The sequence below is a fragment of the Myotis myotis genome, unplaced genomic scaffold (assembly GCF_014108235.1).
Source record: "Myotis myotis isolate mMyoMyo1 unplaced genomic scaffold, mMyoMyo1.p scaffold_m19_p_9, whole genome shotgun sequence".
Classification (NCBI taxonomy): domain Eukaryota; kingdom Metazoa; phylum Chordata; class Mammalia; order Chiroptera; family Vespertilionidae; genus Myotis; species Myotis myotis.
The window spans coordinates 24,149,126-24,167,625 of NW_023416401.1; the positions used below are offsets into that span (position 1 = coordinate 24,149,126).

The 18,500-nt window shown below is 51.2% G+C and overlaps 1 protein-coding gene across 1 annotated transcript in view; it reads left to right on the top strand.

Moving 5' to 3' along the window:
* Positions 1 to 2,389: 2,389 nt before the first annotated feature.
* Positions 2,390 to 18,500, top strand: part of MYBL2 (MYB proto-oncogene like 2) — a 30,979-nt gene continuing 14,868 nt past the window's right edge. The window contains 7 exon segments of the mRNA XM_036322657.1: positions 2,390 to 2,543; positions 6,114 to 6,207; positions 13,999 to 14,070; positions 14,834 to 14,926; positions 15,136 to 15,165; positions 15,167 to 15,357; positions 16,981 to 17,143. Of these exon segments, the coding sequence (XP_036178550.1) occupies positions 2,524 to 2,543; positions 6,114 to 6,207; positions 13,999 to 14,070; positions 14,834 to 14,926; positions 15,136 to 15,165; positions 15,167 to 15,357; positions 16,981 to 17,143 (663 nt within the window). The 5' untranslated portion in view covers positions 2,390 to 2,523.

Below are 18,500 nucleotides of genomic sequence, written 5' to 3' on the forward strand. Positions count from 1 at the left end.
CCCGGTCTCCGTTTCCCCATCTGCCAAAAGAAGATAATTCTAATTCAACCTCCTAAGGTTGCTATGAGAATTACATGAATTAAAATGTGTAAAGCATACAGAGCAGCGGTAGGCGTATAATATAGTAAAAGCTATCTAAGTTTTTGATCCCTTTACAGATGAGAAAACAGGCACAGAGGAGTCAAGTAATTTGCCTGAGACCACACAGCTGAGTGATGGAGCGGGGACTCAGACCTCAGGAAGTCCGCTTCAGAGCCTGCACTCATAATACTACGCCCTCGTGATGAAGAGGGGAAGTCCGTATGAATTACTTCATGGGGGAAGTGGGTTCCCGAGGCCCGAGTTAATGGGTGTGGAAGCGTCTAGCACAAAGGATGTCAGTGTTTCCCCCTGGCCTGTGTGGCCCAGTGGTCTATCGTCCAGTACACCAGAAGGTGGTGGGTTCTATTCCCAGTTGGGGCATTGAAGACGATGTCTGTTTCTTCTGCCGTAGGAAATAAAGCTCATGCTGGCTGGACTGTCCCCAGTGTCCGCAGTTTCTGGAAGAGGAGTCTGAGGCATAAGCAGGGACCGGAGGCTGAGCTTCCGCCAGATCTTCCCACGCGCCTGCTAATTTACTCTCCTTTCAGCATGCCTCCCAGGGACCTGGGTGTGGACAGTATCGAAATTACAACTTAAAATGGAAATCCTTGCTAAGCCTCTAGGAATTTAAGCTCATGGTAAACAAAATTGGACTCAACAGTTGAATTCTGGGCCTTGGAGATCCTGCCCGAATTTAGGGACCACTTGGACCTCAGCATGCCCAGAGTTTTGTCAATGTAAGAAACATTCAAACCTGTAGAGAATTTTTATGACTTTATTTGAACCAAACTAACAATTGCAGGAAAGCAAAATCTCAAAGGATTGAGAAAATGCTCAAAACTGTGATTCTCCAGTTTTGCCATTTATTTATTTCTCACCCGAAGACATATTATTTACTGATTTTTAGAGAAAGAGGGAGAGAAAAACATCCATAGGTTGCCGTCCTGTGCATGCCCTGACCAGGGATCTAACTGGGAATCAAACGTGAAACCTTTGCACAGGATGATGCTCCAACCAACTGAGCCACCCGGCCAGGGCCGTTTTACCACTTATTTATGCATCATAATCAAAGGGGAAGATATACAGGAGTTAGATGGAATTCACTGGTGATAGATTAAGGAGGAGGGAGAGAGCAAAGCAGGGAAATCTCTGGGACTGATTGGATAAAAAGTAAAAGGAATAGACACTTTTATATTCGTGGGTATAGGATAGTCAACAGTCAACAATTAATATGATAAAATAGCAATGAGGGGATCTATGGTCTTGCTTTAGTGGGTGGTTGTGCACTGTGGGGGGAAGCTCAGGGGGAAAAAAGGAAATTAACTTGACATTCTGAAGGTATGCTATTGTAGATGCAAGAAGACAACCGGCAGGCCCAGTTCAGTTGCAGACTGACCTTTGTTAGGGAGAAACACTGCCCTAGGACATGACTACTCCCATGAACTTTTGTACTTGGAAAGTTTCCATTTCAGACCATCCTATGCGGTTACTTTCCGTTTCTGAGTTTGTCAGGCCACCCTGCAGGCCTCCTGCGCTTGTCCGGTTTAGAATATGGCCCCTTCCCACCCCCACTCCCCCTCATCATCACCACCACCACCGCCGCCGCCCAAGGAGAAACGCTCAAGTCAACAAGCTGATTAAGGGCAGTGAACCCCAAGATCCACTAGGTGGGAGGGGCCGGAAGCGTTCCTGGCCCCCCGCAAAGGCGGGCAAGTTTCTTTTGGGTGGGGGTGGTGATCGGGCAGAAGGCTGTGAACCTAATGATGGAGTATTTTACCCAGAGGGAGAGAGGGCAGAGTTGTAAGTTCTGGGGAAGCTGGATCAGGTTTACATTTTAGGGGGCTCCCTCGGGCTGCCAGAGCCGCTGAATTGGAGGTGAAGGGGAAGCAGGTGGGAAGGCGCAGCCCTGGTCCAGGCGGGGTGGGGAGCGCTGCGGGGCGGGGCGCAGGCCGGAGGGGCGGCTCGGGCGGGCCCTGGTCTCCCCTCTATCCTGGCGGCTCCCGCCCCACCCGCAGCCTTTGCGGTGTGGGCGACTCCCGGGCCACCCCATCCCCACCTGGCCGAGCCCGTTCTGAGTCCGTGGCAGCCGGCCCAGAGCCGCACCTGCCGGTCCTCCCTGCCCCGGGGCTTCGGAGCTCGGAGCCGCGCGCCACCCGCCCGCCGGCCGCCCCGCCCCCGCCCCGCGAAGCCCCGCCCCGAGCCCGCCCGTCCGCCTGCGCGCCAGGCCGGGCGGTGCCGACGCGCTTGGCGGGAGATAGGAAAGTGCTTCTGCGCACCGGCGGCGGCTGCAGTTCCTGCGAGCGGACCGGCGGCTGCGCCGACGCCTCCCAGCGCGGCCCAGGGCCCGGAGCGGCCGGAGCAGCCCGCGCTCGGACCCCGGCCCGGCTCCCGCTCCGGGCTCCGCCGGCGGGCAGCGAGCGCGGCGCGGCCCGGGCCGGGGGGATGTCTCGGCGGACGCGCGGGTGAGCGGGCGGGCGGGCGGGCGGCAGAGGGCCCTTCCTTCTCCCGGGGACCCATCCCCTCACCCCACCCTCGCCTTAGCCCCTCGGAGCGGGGGCGGCGGGAGGGGAGCCCGGGGGCACTCCTGCGTCCAGGGCCGCCCGAGGCAGGGGGCGCACGAAGCCGGGGGTCTCTTGGGGCTTCTCGCGCGGCTCTCCGGGCCTGTCGGGCCTCGGAGCCGGGGCGGGGTGGGGGGGGGTCTCCTGGATGTTGGCCAAGCCCTGTATGATGTCACTTCGTCTCCCGCCTAATTGCGAGGTGGGGTGGGACAGCGGTGTCCGCTGGAAGAGCCATTCTGGGGCGGCTGGCGACCCCCGGAGAGGGAGTGGTTTTCCAAGTCACAGAGCGCGCGCGGGAGGCCGAAGCGGGGAGGACATTTGGGGAGGACACTTGCCGTTCGAGCCTGTTGGCGCTCAGATTTGCCGGTGGCATTCTCCCTCCCACAACCCCTCCCCCCCCCCCCCCCCAATCCCGGGAAGCGTAGAGCACCCTCAGCCCTCTCTCTGGCCTGAGAAGGGTGCCGGGGTGGAGGGGTGGGGAAGGCCTCTTGGCTCTCCCACCACCTGGGTTGCGGGTCCCAGCTGGGTTGCGTTCCGGAGATCCGCCTTTGGGGCAGCTGGGGTGGAAGGTGGGGGGAAGACCTACATGTGTGTCGAGACTTCTGTTCCAGTAGCCCCTGGGGCCAAGGCCGGAACTGCGGTCTGCATTTTACTTCTTCCCCTAGAGAATAAGTGGCAGAGTTGAGCCTGAAACCCGGGCTCCGTGCGCGGGGTCCCTTTCTTGCACCTGTGCGCCTGGGGTCTGAGCTCTGGGCTTCACGCCGGGCTGGGTGTCCGGGAGGACAAAGGGGTCCTTCCCTGTTCCCTGCCTGCAGTACGCCGCCCCGTAACCTCGCACCCTCCTCTGGGTGGTGTCTGCCTTCCCCGGCAGAGGCTGTAGACTTGGAAAGCACTGGCTGCTGGCTCCCCCAGAGTTTCCGGCAGACAAGCACCCTATCCCTCCCTGGGCGGTGGTCGGGGGCCTGGCACAGGGTCTCCCTTCTTCAGGCCACGAGTTCCCAGGTCAGTTCCAGTGGTCGGGAGGTTTCTGGTCAGGCCCTTGTCGGGTCCCTCCTGATCTTTGCTTCAGGAAGTGTTATCCCGGGAATCACAACAACCGCAGGTCCTCTGCTGCTTCTCCCCGGGGACTCGGGACTCGGGGGAGGCGTGCCTTGTGAGGGATGGTTTCTGCACCCTGGCATCCCACAGTCATCATCTCCATTCTTGGCCCCTCACTGGAACTTTCCCCTCTGCAGCGCCCCACTTTCTACTCAGCTTCTGACTCACTCCACCTGGAGCGGAGCCCAGCACCTGGAAGGGCATAGAAAGGGTGTGTGGGACCTACATGTGGCTGCCACCACTGACGTGGCCTCTGCTGCTTAAGCTGAGGAGAGCACTTGAGGGTGTAGGTTTCGCACCTGGCTCTGGACTTGGCAAGTAGCATAACCCCTGGGAGCCTCAGTTTCCACATCTATTAAATGGGGACAGTGAGAATGCATGTGAAGGGGGTGGTCAGCGCCATGTCGGTGATTGAAATTTATCATCTCACAGAATTCTCCCAGCTGAGTTGCTGTCTCCATCAAGTAAAAGATTACAGTGTTCATACAGACACTTTTCACCTTGGAAGGAACATTTGCTGAACTTCTTTTAGAAAAGGGGTGTTGGAGAACTAAAGGTGGTTTCCGTCAGAAACAGGCTGGGGGGCAGCTGATGATAAAGCCAGCTTCATTTTGTCATTATGAGTAGCTTACAGAATTTTTGTCCTCTACTTTGAGGTGGTGGAGGACCTCATGAATTGGGTCAGGAATGATGGGGCATGGCTGAATTCCCGGTCCTCCTGTGACTAATGTATTGCTGGGTTTAGACAATCTGTCCTTTTCCTCCTTCCAAAAAATTCACATTAATTGGCATTTCTTATCTACTAGTCGGCAGCATTGTATGTGCATTCATTCCTGACTCTGGTCATTCTCTTGAGTAAACATTTAGGGCCTTTTGGTGCCAACCCCCTACGACCCCGCAGGTGTGGAGGTGGAGCTGACCTCTGTCCATGAGGGCAAGGAGACAGGAAGCCTAAGGGTCTACATTCTTTTTTTTTTTAAATGATTTTGAGAGTGAAGAAGCAACTGGGGAGAGCCTAGGCAGGGCTGCTTTGGCTCACTGAGAAGTCAAAAAGGGGGCCTTGGAGACAGGTTCAGGGGATTAGCTTGGGATGAGCTGCTGCTGTCCATGGCCCCCCTGATTACAAGTCTCCTGGGGGTCCCTTAGAGTTACTGTTAGGGAAGAAGAGGGGGAAGGGAAAGGTGCAGGCTGTTCCCAGGATGGGGGGTGGGGGGTGGGGACATGGGGGACCCCTTGCTGGGCCTGCATTCTGAAATAGAATTTCCAAGGTGTCCTAGGAGCACAGGAAGAGGTTGTCTTTAGGAAAGACGCTGAGTTCTGGAGGAGGCAGAAGGAAGATGGACACGAAAGGAAGTCCCTTTCACACACGGTCTGCACTTGCCTTGTTTGGAGATGAGGAGGCTCTTTCCATGAGGAATGTACTCCACGAAGGGGACCTGATGCAGGCCCCACCACATGGAGTTGGGAGCACCTGACATCCCGGGAGGTGGAAAGCATGATCTCAATTTTCCTAACCTGATTTAATTAAACCTGATCAAATATGAAAGTTTGGAGCAACTTGGAAAATTGCCAGTTAGAAAAGCAAAACATCAGAATTCAAAGCTTTTTATACTTAGATTTTTCTCTACATAAACTATGCTTGTGTGTAGGCAGGGATTGGGAAGGGATGTGCAAAATGGACATATTTACTAAGATAATGTATTTTAAATGTTTTTATCAAATAACCAATATTTCTTAAAGTTTTGCTGCGTCATATTGACTGACACCATCAGCTTTAATCATTTTTATAACATACGTTTTATTGATTTCAGAGAGGAAGGGAGAGGGAGAGAGAAACATCAATGATAGGGAATCACTGATCTGCTGCCTCCTGCACGCCCCCTACTGGGGATCGAGCCCACAACCCTGGCATGTGCCCTTGACTAGAATTGAACTGGGGAACTTTCAGTCCTCAGGCCAACACTCTATCCACTGAGCCAAACCGGCTAGGGCCATCAGCTTTAATCTTTAGAACATCCATGCAAGTTTAACAGTTGTTATCGAAGAGAAAATATTAAATTGGTGTCTAGTTTTGATTGAATATGATAATCTTAGTGAAATTGCAACTTCTTTTTTCTTGTAGCTTTTCCAATCCTTAGGGTGTACCTGAAAACAAAAGAAGAAAATGAAAATAGCTCATAACCCCATTTTAAACATTTTTTAAAAAGGAGGATGGAAGTACCTATGTTTTTGAAAGCAAAAAGTAAAAACCTGCTTCCCACAAAACTTTACCTTTCCCTAGAAGTCACTGGCCCCTGCCCATGCGCTGTCCATCCATCATATTGTAGCAGGATGTGGAGACATATGTCCTTGACCTTTAGCTTGCTCTCCCTGCAGTGAGGAGCTGGATGAGCTACACTACCAGGACACAGACTCCGACGTGCCAGAGCAGAGGGACAGCAAGTGCAAGGTCAAGTGGACCCATGAGGAGGTGAGTGACCCTGAGGGGCAATTACAGCAGGAGTGATGGCTGTGTGTGTGTGTGTGTGTGTGTGTGTGTGTGTGTGTGTGAGATGCCCTGGTAGGTGCAATGAAGAGAAGCTGATGAAAGAAGTGGGTGGGCCTTTGATTCTCCCAGTGGCCTCTTCGCATAGCATTCTTGGGGACTCAATATTGAGGACTCCTGTGGGAAGGAGCACTTGTGTCTCTCAGACCTCAGGGCCAGCAATCACTGTTGTGTCTCTTAGAAGCTGGTGTATTCTGCATCATCATGAACAATGATTATGTTTCTTGTCCTTTAATTGCTACGAGGTTTAGCCATGTTTGCAACCCCCTTTATTATTATTGTATCTTTGGACCTCAAGTTCTGAATTGATTTTCTTTTTATTCTTTAGTCAACTTTATGGAAGTCTAATTTATATACAACCAAATACACCTTTTAAAAGTGAATAGTTCAACAGTTTAACAAAACATTCCCTTTGTGTTCCATCTTTCCCATTTCCAGGCCGCCCTGATCTGTCTCTTGGCTTAATTTATTTTGCCTGTTCTTGAATGTCCTGTCAGTGAAATTGTACAGTTGTGCTCTTTTCTATTTGGTTTTTTTTGTTCAGCAAAATGTTGTGTGAGTCACGAATTTGTTTGTTTTTATTGCTGAATAGTATTCCGTTGGATGGGTATGCCCTGTGTTTCGCTTGTTGTTGGGCATTGGGGCTCTTTCTGGTTGTTGGCTATTGTGGATAGAGCGTCTGTGAGGATTCTTTTTTTTTTTTTTTTAAATATATTTTATTGATTTTTTACAGAGAGGAAGGAAGAGGGACAGAGAGCTAGAAACATGGATGAGAGAGAAACATCCATCAGCTGCCTCCTGCACACTCCCCACTGGGGATGTGCCCGCAACCGAGGTACATGCCCTTGACCGGAATCGAACCTGGGACCCTTGAGTCCGCAGGCCGACGCTCTATCCACTGAGCCAAACCGGTCAGGGCTGTGAGGATTCTTGATGAGTCTTTTTGAGGATTGTTTTCTCTCTGGGCAGGATACTTAGGTATAGCCATGGGACAGGTGTATGTTTAGTTTTATAGGAACTGCCAGGCCTTTTTCTAGATTGGTTGTACCATCTTAGATGCCTGCTGGCCTCATTTATTTATTTATTTATTTTACTGTAGGAGTTGGAAATCCCTCTTATATTATAAAAGATTAGAGGCCCAGTGCATGAAATTTGTGCACAGATAGGGTCCCTAGACCTGGCTGGCAATCAGGGCCGATAGGGGCCAGGCTGATCAGGGCTGGGCCGGAGAGGAGGCGACGGTTGCCAGGCTGGGCACAGAAGGAACGGACGCTGGACACCGATGCCGCCGGCGCCTCGCCACCATGTGGTTCCTTGCCTCCCCCTCTCCTCCTTCCCTTGCTGCTGCACTGCCATTGTGGCAGGTGGGACGATTGGGGCCTGCCGGCCGGAGGGAGGAATCAGGCAAGGGAGGTTGGCCGCTGGCCCTTAGGAGGGAGCTGGCTCTCAGCCCCCCTGGGAAAGGGGCCATGAGGAGGGACCATGGGAGGTTGGCCGGCTGAGGGGTGGGGGGGGGCGGGGAGGGACCATGGGAGGTTGGCTGGCCTGGGAACGGGTAGGGGGAGGGCGGGAGGTCAGCCAGCTCGGGGAGGCTGGCTGTGGGAGCGCACTCACCACCAGGGGGCAGCTCCTGCGTTGAGTGTCTGTCCCCTGGTGGTCAGTGTGTGTCATAGCCACCAGTCGTCCTGGTCACTTAGGCTTTTATATATATAGATGCTTCTGCAGAGGAGTGCTAAGCCAGCCTTTCTGTCCATCCTATTGTGGACCGGGAAATACTCAGCTTTTGTGGGCTTTGAACAATCAACAAGATGGGGTCCCTTCCCCAGAGCAGCTCTCTGCTTGGGATGGAGAGAAAAGGCTGCACAGGCCCCTGGATGCACTCTGGTCTTCCATGGCGCCAGGAGGATTGCACTAAGGCTCCTAGCACGTCGGAGGCACTAGTAATTGTTGAAATACTTTAGGGGGAGAGTTAATGTTGTCTGAAGAGATAAGGGGAAGTTGGATGGATAAGGTTTGGAAATTCAGCAGTCATGGGGGTAATTGTTGAAATACCTTTAGAAGGAGAGGTTACTGTTGTCTTAAGAGGTTAGGGGAAGTGCCATGGAGAAGGATTTGGAAATCCAGCAGTCAGGGACCTGTGTGAAACCGTGGGCAAGTCGGAATAGGAAATGCGTGGTAGGTGGACAAAAGCCAGTAGAGGAGCCCCGGCGTGGCTGGAGGGACGAAGAGTGGCTGGAAAAGAGGGATTAGGGCAGTGTCTGGCCCTTTAAAACAGCTCCTCATGTTGTGACCCAACCATAAAATTATTTTCGTTGCTACTGTTAGGAATCGTAATGTAAATATCTGAGATGCAGGATGTATTTTCATTGTTACAAATTGAACATAATTAAAGCACAGTGATTAATCACAAAAACAATATGTAATTATGTATGTGTTTTCCAATGGTCTTAGGCGACCCCTGTGAAAGGGTCATTCGACCCGCAACGGGGTCGTGACCCACAGGTTGAGAACCGCTGGATTAGGGCCAAGTTCTGGAGGGCCTCGCCTGCCAGGCTCGGAACACAGGCTGATTCAGCTGGCCGTGCAGAGCCATTGGAGGCTTTTAGAGCAGAGGGGTGACATGAGCATAGCTGGGCTTCAGAGGCGCTAACCTGTGCGTCGGGTGGATAAGAGATTTGGGGGCAGTGTGGGTCCCAGCAGCAGTGCCGGGAGCTGGGGAGGGCACCGCCTGGGGCAGGTAAGAGATGATGCCGTGGAGAGACTAGGGCAGTCCAGGGTGGAGTTAACAGGTGGAGGAGGTTCCTGGGGTCCTGGAGGAGTTGGAGGCAAAATGTTTGTGTCAGTTACTGGAAGGACAGTGGTGCTGGAGATGGACATGGGAGGAAGGCAGGTGTGGGCCTGGCCAGGCTGGATGGCAGAGGAAGCCGGGGTGTCTGGTGATGGCTGGGTGTGAGCTGGCTCGGCTGTAGGATTTATGGGGACTTTGTCCAGCGCTGCTAGACTGGCCAAGCTGCAACTGAGGGTCAGGATTTCTGTGGTGGCCTTTTTTCCTGTCCAGGAGAGAGCGGGGGAGGGGAAGGGAACACATAACATTAAATTTACCACTTTTAAGTGTACAGTTCAGTAGTGTTGAGTATATTCCCACGTGTAACAAATCTCTAGAACTTTCTCATCTTGCAAAACAATCTCTATACCTTTTAAACACTAATTCCTCATGCGTGGCATCATAGTATTTGCCCTTTTGTGACTGGCTTCTTTCACTTAGCGTAATGTCCTTGAGGCTCATCTATGCAGCAGCATATGTCCGAACTTCCTTTTGTTTCAAGCTGAATAATATTCCACTGTATAGATATGGCACTATATATGTAGTTTTTGTTTGCTTGTTTTCTTTTTTTTTTTTTTAATATATTTTTTATTGATTAAGATATTACATATGTGTCCTTATCCCCACGTTACCCTCTTCCCCCCTCCCCGCTCATGCCCTTACCCCCCTCGTTGTCTGCGTCCATTGGTTAGGCCTATATGCTTGCATATAAGTCCTTTGGTTGATCTTTCCCCCTTACCCCCACCCTCCCCTACCTTCTCTCCAAGGCCCGACAGTCCAATCAATGCCTCTCCGTCTCTGGATCAGTCCTTGTTCATCAGTTTATGTTGTTCATTATATTCCACAAATGAGTGAGATCATGTGGTATTTATCCGCTCTCCAGTTCCATCCATGCTGTGACAAATGGTAAGAGTTCCTTTTTCTTCTTCCTCTTCTTAAAGAATACCTTTCAGCATTTCATATAATGCTGTTTTGGTGGTGATGAACTCCTTTAGCTTTTTCTTATCCGTGAAGCTCTTTATCTGACCTTCTATTCTGAATGATAGCTTTGCTGGATAAAGTAATCTTGGTTGTAGGTTCTTGGCATTCATCACTTTGAATATTTCTTGCCACTCTCTTCTGGCCTGCATAGTTTCTGTTGAGAAATCAGCTGACAGTCGTATGGGTACTCCCTTGTAGGTAACTGACTGTCTTTCTCTTGCTGCTTTTAAGATTCTCTCTTTGTCTTTTGCTCTTGACATTTTAATTATGATGTGTCTTGGTGTGGTCCTCTTTGGATTCCTTTTGTTTGGGGTTCTCTGCGCTTCCTGGACTTGTAAGTCTATTTCTTTGACCAGGTAGGGGAAGTTTTCTGTCATTATTTCTTCAAATAGGTTTTCAATATCTTGCCCTCTCTCTTCTTCTGGTACCCCTATAATTCTGATGTTGGTACGCTTGAAGTTGTCCCAGAGGCTCCTTACACTATCTTCATATTTTTGGAATCTTTTTTCTTTTTCGGTTGGGTATTTTTTGTTTCTTTGTATTTCAAATCTTTGACTTGATTCTTGCGATCCTTTGGTCTGCTGTTGGGAGTCTGTATATTATTCTTTATTTCAGTCAGTGTATGCTTAATTTCTAGTTGGTCCTTTTTCATATCCTCGAGAGTCTCACTAGATTTATCGAGGGTCTCACTAAATTTATCGGCAGTTTCCATAAAATTCTTGAAAAACCTTATAAACGTGGCCTTGAACTCTATATCCAGTCGTTTGCTTTCCTCCATTTCTGTCATTTGTGACCTGTTTCTTTGCCTCTGCATTTTTTATGCTTCCCTGTGTTGGTAGAGTGGTTTTGTGTGCTAGGTGTCCTGTAGGGCCCAGTGGCTCAGCCTCCCCAGTTACCTGAGGTGGACACTCTTGGTGCACCCCCTTGTGGGCTTTGTGCACAGTCTTATTGTAGTTATGCCTTGATTGTTGTAGGATCACTGGGAGGAATTGACCTCCAGGCCAATTGGCAGTGAGAATCAGCTGCGTCTGCAGTGGGAGAACTTCTGTGCTGAAGACACCCTTCTGGGGCAAGACTTGCTTCAGTGGGGCTTTGGTGCTCACTGAGACTGCACCCTGAGTGTGTCCCTTATGGATCTGAGGAGTGGTAATCTGGATGGTCCCCCTCTGACCACTGGGTACAGTGGCTCTTGGATCTAAGGAGGTGCTAATTTAGCCTCTGCCTGAGGTTACACAGCAGGAACTACGAAGAGAACTGCAGATTCCCCTTCCTTTTTTGGAGTTTGGAGGTACCCTGATGAGGCCCAGCTGTGAAGCAATGCAAGCCGCTGTGGGGCCTTGGGCCTTCTCTTGGAAGTTCTGGGTCTGTCTGGCCCAGCTGCAATTTGTTAGGTAATTTTCAGGTTGCAAAGGGCCAGGGCATTCATATGCAAAAGCCTCTGCTGCAGCCTGGGTGGGGCGGGGTCTCAGGGAATCAAAGGACGGAGCAAGCAGCTATGGCGGATCCTCAGCCCTGCCCTAAGGGGCCGCGCGTCTCAGTGTCCTGGTAATTGCTGCAAGCACCTCTGAGGGAAAGCCGCCCTCAAGCTCCGAGTTCTGCCTGCTGCCAGACAGTCCAGTTTCTCCCCGTATGAGTCCTGGGTCCCCAGAGACTTCCCGGAACCGGAGTTCAGAGCAGTCGGGAGCTTGTGACTCCCTCCCGATTCAAAAAGACTGCCTTGTCCTCAGGTGCCAGCCCCTTTCTGCGAGCACGAGCCTCCGTACCTCTGCACTTTACTTTCGCAGCTCCTCTGGCTCTCAGTGTGCTTTTCTTTCCTTCTAGTTGTAGAATTTCCACTCAGCCAGCCTTCCTGTAGTTCTGGATGATGTCCGTTTTGTCTTTATGTTGTTTTTTTTGAAGTTGTTGTGGGAGGCAGCAATTTCCCGGTGTTTATCTATGTTGCCATCTTAGTTTCCCTCTGTTTGCTTGTTTTCTTCAAGTAAAGTCGATTTCTCTCATTTTGGAAGCAGCTTTAAATACCTACCACCAACTTTCTCAAGCTCTGCACGCTTCTTGTTTGTTCGTGCTAAGATGGGCCCTTGTGCATTCCAGCGAGGGGTGTTCATCTCCCTGCCCCCGGTGGCCCCACTCGGCCACGGCAGCACTGAGCAGGAGGGTGCAGAGCCAGCATGTTCCATTCGGAAGTTCCCGACTCTAGACTCTAAATGTCTTAGCAAACACTCCTCTGGCTTAAAAGTGGAATTACCACTCAGAATTTATAGGTCCACAATGGAGTGCTCCCTTCCCCCCCCCCCCCCTCTCTTTCTGTAAAATAAAAAAATAAAGAAGTAGTGCAAAAGTCAATTAAAAAAAAAAGAATTCACAGAAAAGGGGATTGGGGTTCAAAGGAGCCCTGGCTCCACCCACTGACTCGTTTACTTTATATATAAATATTCAATTTAAAAATCAATTTGAGCCCAGCCTGTGTGGCTCAGTGGTTGAACGTCGGCCCATGAACCAAGAGGTCACCAATTGGATGCCTGGTCAGGGCACATGCCTTGGTTGTGGGCTCAGTCTCCAGTGGGGGGTGTGCAGGAGGCAGCTGATGATGATTCTCTCTCATTATTGATGTTTCTCTCTCCCTCTCCCTTCCTCTCTCTGAAATCAATAAAAACATATTTTTAAAAAAAGAATGGAAAGGCCTTACTGCATTATTTAAAAAAAAAAATCAATTTGAGGAATACTTTATGTACAACCCACTACAGTGACTTAGAGAATAATTCGATGAGTTTCTACCGAAGTATTACGTGCATCTTTCATCACCTTCACCTTATAGGACATTTTCATTACTCCCAATCGTTCCATGCTCCCCTTGGCTGCCCATCTTGCCTCCCTCCACCCCTGACCTCAGACAACCACTGACTGCCTTTTTGTTCCTGAGGTTTAGTTTATAGTTTCTAGAATTTCATATGCATGGAGCCATACAGTGCTTACTCATATGGCTGGCTTTATTTTTTTTCCCTTTTTTAAATCTTAAGTTGAATCTACACTTACTGATTTTAGAGAGAGAGAAAGGGAGAGGGAGAGAAACAGAAACATTGATGAGAGAGAGAGAGAGAGAGAGAGAGAGAGAGAGAGAGAGACATTCATTGATTGCCTTCCATACTCACCCTGACAGGGGATCGAACCTGAAACCCAGGTATGTGGCCTGACTGGGAATCCAAACCCCCAACCTTTTGGTGTACCGGAGGATGCTCCAAACCACTGGGCACCCCAGCCAGGGCTATGTCTTGCTTCGTTGTCATGATGATACTGAGATTCTGTGTTGTGTGAATCAGTAGTTCATTTTCAGGAGAGTATTTGTGACAGACACTGTTTTGCCTTCTGACTGCTCTGTGTTCTGCCCGTGTCTCCCCATCTTCAGAGCTGTGTCACTATCATCTCTGGCCTGAGTGCCTGGAATGGCCTCCTTTTGTCCTTCCTGTCCTCTCGCAGTCCCTTTCCCTGCAGCTGCCCAAGTGACCCTCATAACAAGCATGTTGGACTGGGTCCACCCAGTGCTCAAATGCGTCAGGGGCTTTGCGTAACAACGCGGAGCCCCGAATCAATCCGTGGTCTGGGCCCGGCTGTCCCCTCCAAAACCAGCTTGCATCGCTCTCTCTTGTGTTCCCTGCATTCCAGCTACACTAGACTTCTTGGAATGGGCCTGTCCCTTTTCCTCCCTGAATAGGCAGTTGCCACACACCTCTCCATGCCCCCAGCATCGTGGCTTTACTTTTGTCTGTGGGAGACGGATTGGCATCTGTCTCCCTCTGGACCGTAAGTCCCTCAAGGTGAGTTGTAGCACCTGGCCCAGAGCAGGTCGTGCTGAATGGCTGAATGAGGCTGTTCCTGCACCCATGTGAGCTGAGCTCTCTCTCTGGTGTTGGCAGGATGAGCAGTTGAGGACCCTGGTGAGGCAGTTTGGACAGCAAGACTGGAAGTTCCTGGCCAGCCACTTTCCTGTGAGTGCAGCCCTTCTGTGGTCTCCTGCCCCAGGGCCAGGTTCTGAGTGACCAGACAGCGTTCCTGGGACAGACGTGCTGGTGCTGCCGAGCAGAAGAAAAGGGAGCTCCTCCCCAAACCCCACCCCACCCCCAGGCCCTTTCTTCCCAAACTGGAATTCCAGGCACCCTGATTCAGCATCCCCACGCAGCAGCCTCAGCATGCCTGTGGTCTTTAGGCCCTGACCGGTGGCACGTAATCAGTGGCATATTTGCATTTCTTCCGGTGTTGGTGCTCAGTTTCTCAATAGCGAGACTGAAGCTGAGGGGAAATGGTACTTCCAGCAGGCTTTGTGGGGAGAGCTCCCTTAAGGGGTGTCCCCCAGACCCCTCTCCCAGGACTGCAGGTGTCTGCTTTGGAGAGGTGTATGGCTGGAGCTGCTGCCTGGCTTATTTCTTGGGTCACTCAGGGACCAAGTCACCAGACCTCCTCTGCCCCATTCCTCGTCTCCCTCTGATTAAAACAGCACGATCAGGGAAATAACGCTGCCCCAGAGGCAAGCAAGCTGGCTTCCCACTGGGCTCTTAGTTTGCCCAGTTCCATCCCGGTCCTTTGTAGCAAAGAGAAACCATGGGTATTCTGCCATGTGGCCATGCGTATGGTGGTTCCAGGAACAAGACAAAACCCATCTGAGCCGCCTGGCCAGACGATAGTCCCCCGAGCCCAGTGATCAAGCATGATGCAGGGCTGCCTCCCCAGTTCTCATGATTCCTGTCCTCCCAGAATCGCACTGACCAGCAATGCCAGTACCGGTGGCTGAGGGTCTTGAATCCAGATCTTGTCAAGGGGCCGTGGACCAAAGAGGAAGACGAGAAGGTAACTAGTGGGACAGTGTCTTGTACACAGTGGGCCTTCACTTACCCCAGGGAGTCAAGAGACTGCGTGCGAGGCTGCCCTTGCGTCTGGCTGCAGGTTGGGTGTGTGTCCTCCTCTGGTCAGTTTTCGCACCTCTCATGGCTGCGGTGAGGCCCACGTGGAGAGAAGGTGCTGGTAGGTTTGCTGCCCTCACCAGGCTTATTTCCAAGGTCATCGAGCTGGTGAAGAAGTACGGCACGAAAGCAGTGGACGCTGATTGCCAAGCACCTGAAGGGCCGGTTGGGAAAGCAGTGTCGTGAGCGCTGGCACAACCACCTCAACCCCGAGGTGAAGAAGTCCTGCTGGACCGAGGAGGAGGACCGCATCATCTGTGAGGCCCACAAGGTGCTGGGCAACCGCTGGGCCGAGATCGCCAAGATGCTGCCGGGGAGGTGAGCGACGTCGGGGTTTGGGGACGGTGGAGACAGGCGGGGTGAGGCTCCCAGGTCGGGGAGAGCCGTGTGGGTGGATATCCCTCCAGTCTTCTCTGGAGTCATTCACTTTGCCCAGAGACACAGGAGTCCTTCAGACGGGCCTTTTTCTAGAGAATAAACTCCCTCCTCCTGTGAGGTCAAGGCCGGCATCTGGACGTCCAAACCACTGCTCTGTTTCCTCCTGCTCCTCCCCGGGCCTGGTCCCTCCAAGCCGGAGCCTCTTGGGTTCGCCAGGAGCATCGGGAAGACTGGCTCCATTCTTGCCAGAATCTTCTTCCGGATCAATTCCCAGTCTCCTAAGTGGCTTATTGCTCCCCTACGTGTTCTCCAGTTTCTGGAAACATAAAACTGATGTTCGCTATTGTCTTCTACCCTGTTCTCTTTGTCCTTGTGCATTTTTACCTTATTTTGCTTTATTTTTAATTCTTCTTTTCTCATGACATGGGTCCTGAAAGGTAGAGGGGATAGAATGTCAGCTGGTGTATTTCCCTTGAAGTATAAATGGGTCTGTTTTCAAACTCAAACCCGAGCGTGCTGTCCTTTCGGAGCTCCTCCTCGCACTGGGGTCGAACACTCGGCCTCTTTGCCTCTGTGGCCTGTTGGCCCGGCTCACGCCACCAGCCCTGCCTTGGTCCCTCTCTGTTATACACAGCGAGCTCTTCTCTGGGCTGCCCCTGTGCCCCCTGCCTTATGCCCAGTGTGTTCTCATCCTTCAGTTTTCAGTGGGAGTGTCATTTCCTCAGAGACGCTTTCTGTCCTTCCAGCCTGTGGTCCTTCCCTGATGACCTGGCCACAGTGCTCCCACCTGTGTTTTGAGCAGCTTGTACCCCAGTTGTAATGAGACCATGATGCCCGTCTCTCCTACTAGAGTGGACTCTGAATGTAGCCGCCCGTCTTCCTTGCCAGTGTGTCCCCAGTGCCCGGAGAGCAGTGTTTGCCACGTAATGGGCACTCCACAAATATATGGGAGCAAAAGAATGATGAGCATGGTAGCTTGGAGCACCCAGACCTGATCATTGTGGGCAGGAGGGCCGGGAGGTGTTTGGGTCAGGTTTCCTAGAAGGAACCTGAGATGCAGAGGTTAAAGGCCCAGGGGGTTTATGGAGGGAAGGGGCTCTTGCCTGTGAGAGGAGGGGTGGAGAAGAATAGGGCAGGGGCCCAGCAAGCTGGGGGCTCAAAGTCTGGCCTTGACGTGGCACATGCTGTGTGTGTGTGTTCCTGATGGTCTGCAGCGGGAGTGACCAGAGGGAGAGACCCTCCTCTTAGCCTGGTTGCTCAGCCAAGCTGTTGTTCTCTGTCCACAATCCAAGGGCAAAGCCCTCTGCTTGGAGCCTCAGAAAGAAGTGCCTGCTGTGTGTGAGCACTTCTCTGCTCCTGGGTACTAGGACTTAGCAGAGTGAGTGGAGATGCTCCGGGAATCGTTAAGTGCCAGAAGCATGTGTGACTTCATCTAAGAGCTAAAAGACACCTTCGAGTTCCCCAGGTTGAACCCTCATGTACAGAAGTGGGAGCTCAGCTCAGGGAGGTCAGTGATGTGATTGGTGGCCCCAGGGTTCAAAGGTCCCTCGTTTGCCCCCGCAGGACAGACAATGCTGTGAAGAATCACTGGAATTCCACCATCAAAAGGAAGGTGGACACAGGAGGCTTCCTGAGCGAGTCCAAAGACTGCAAGCCCCCCGTGTACCTGCTGCTGGAGCTTGAGGACAAGGAGAGCCCCCAGAGTGGCCACCCCTCGGAAGGCCAGGTGAGACAGCTGCCCGGGGCTGCCCAGCCACGGGCCTGGCTCTAGGTTGGTTGGTAGGATTGATTGCAGGGTTACCCATCACCGTGTCACTTAACACCTGCTCTGCCCTCTTCATCTTGCCCAGGGCCGTTCATTAGTTCCTGCTGAGGGTCTCGGTGTGGCCGCGTGCCTCTCCTTGTCACACACACGTCTGCACATACCTGGCACTTGTCTGCCCACAGATGAAGCATGACGGAGCACGCTGACATAAAATTGAGTTCTCTGTCCTTATCAACACCTCCCTTCCTGCCTGTTTCTCTTTCTGGCTTTTTCATACTAAAAGCATGTTTGCAATTTTAAAAATTCCGGTTTATTGAAGTATAATTCACGTGTAGCAAACATTCTTTGTGTTGAGGGATACAGTTCTGAGTCATGACAAAAACATACAGTCATCTATCCACCACCACAGTCAAGGCACAGCACCTTTCCATCGCCCCCAGGCTCCCTTGGGGCCCCTTCAGCCCTTCTCCACCCTTAGCTCCTGGCACCCTTCATCTGTTTCTGTCTCTGTAATTTTAATTTTATATGGTTTCCTAGAAAGGCATATAAATGGAATCGTTTAGTATTACATTGCAATTGCAAAAGTGAAACCCCACACCCCAGAGCAAACATCTTATTGATATTTTAAAAATAGATCTCACGAATCTTAAAAAATGAAGATTTGAAGCAAACGTCAAGGTGTGAAGATTTGACAGCCCTGGGTGTTGGTAACACACTTCACTGCTTTCTGGTCTTCCTGTCATCGTCAACTAGCAAACAACAAAGTTGTCTTTCAGGATAGAGCAGAGTAGACAGACCCCCCTCAGACTCTGAAACTCCTGATGAGCCCAGGGCCTTAGTCAATGAGTTGGTTCAGCCATCTAGCATCTTAATGGTTCTATTGTGCTGGTTATTTCATTAAATTAAGGTTATATTCAGTTTATTGTCATTAGAAACAAAACTTGAATGGTTTTAATGGCTGTGTGTTATTTAAGGTTAAATCCAGTTTTAAAAATTTTACTTAAAACATTGTTCTGCTTTTTTGTGTGTTTTTTCTTTTGTGTGAAATCTAATGTTTTTGATATTAGAAACAAAACTTTTAAGGGTCAGTCTTGTAGCTAAATCACTGCTTGTTTGCTCAGTTGTTTCTTGAGAAATTCTTAGAACTGGATAGTCATATTCTTAAAAAAACATTTTTTTTTCTTTATAAGATATGGGCCGAAACCGGTTTGGCTCAGTGGATAGAGCATCTGCCTGCGGACTGAAGGGTCCCAGGTTCGATTCCGGTCAAGGGCATGTACCTGGGTTGTGGGCACATCCCCAGTAGATGTGCAGGAGG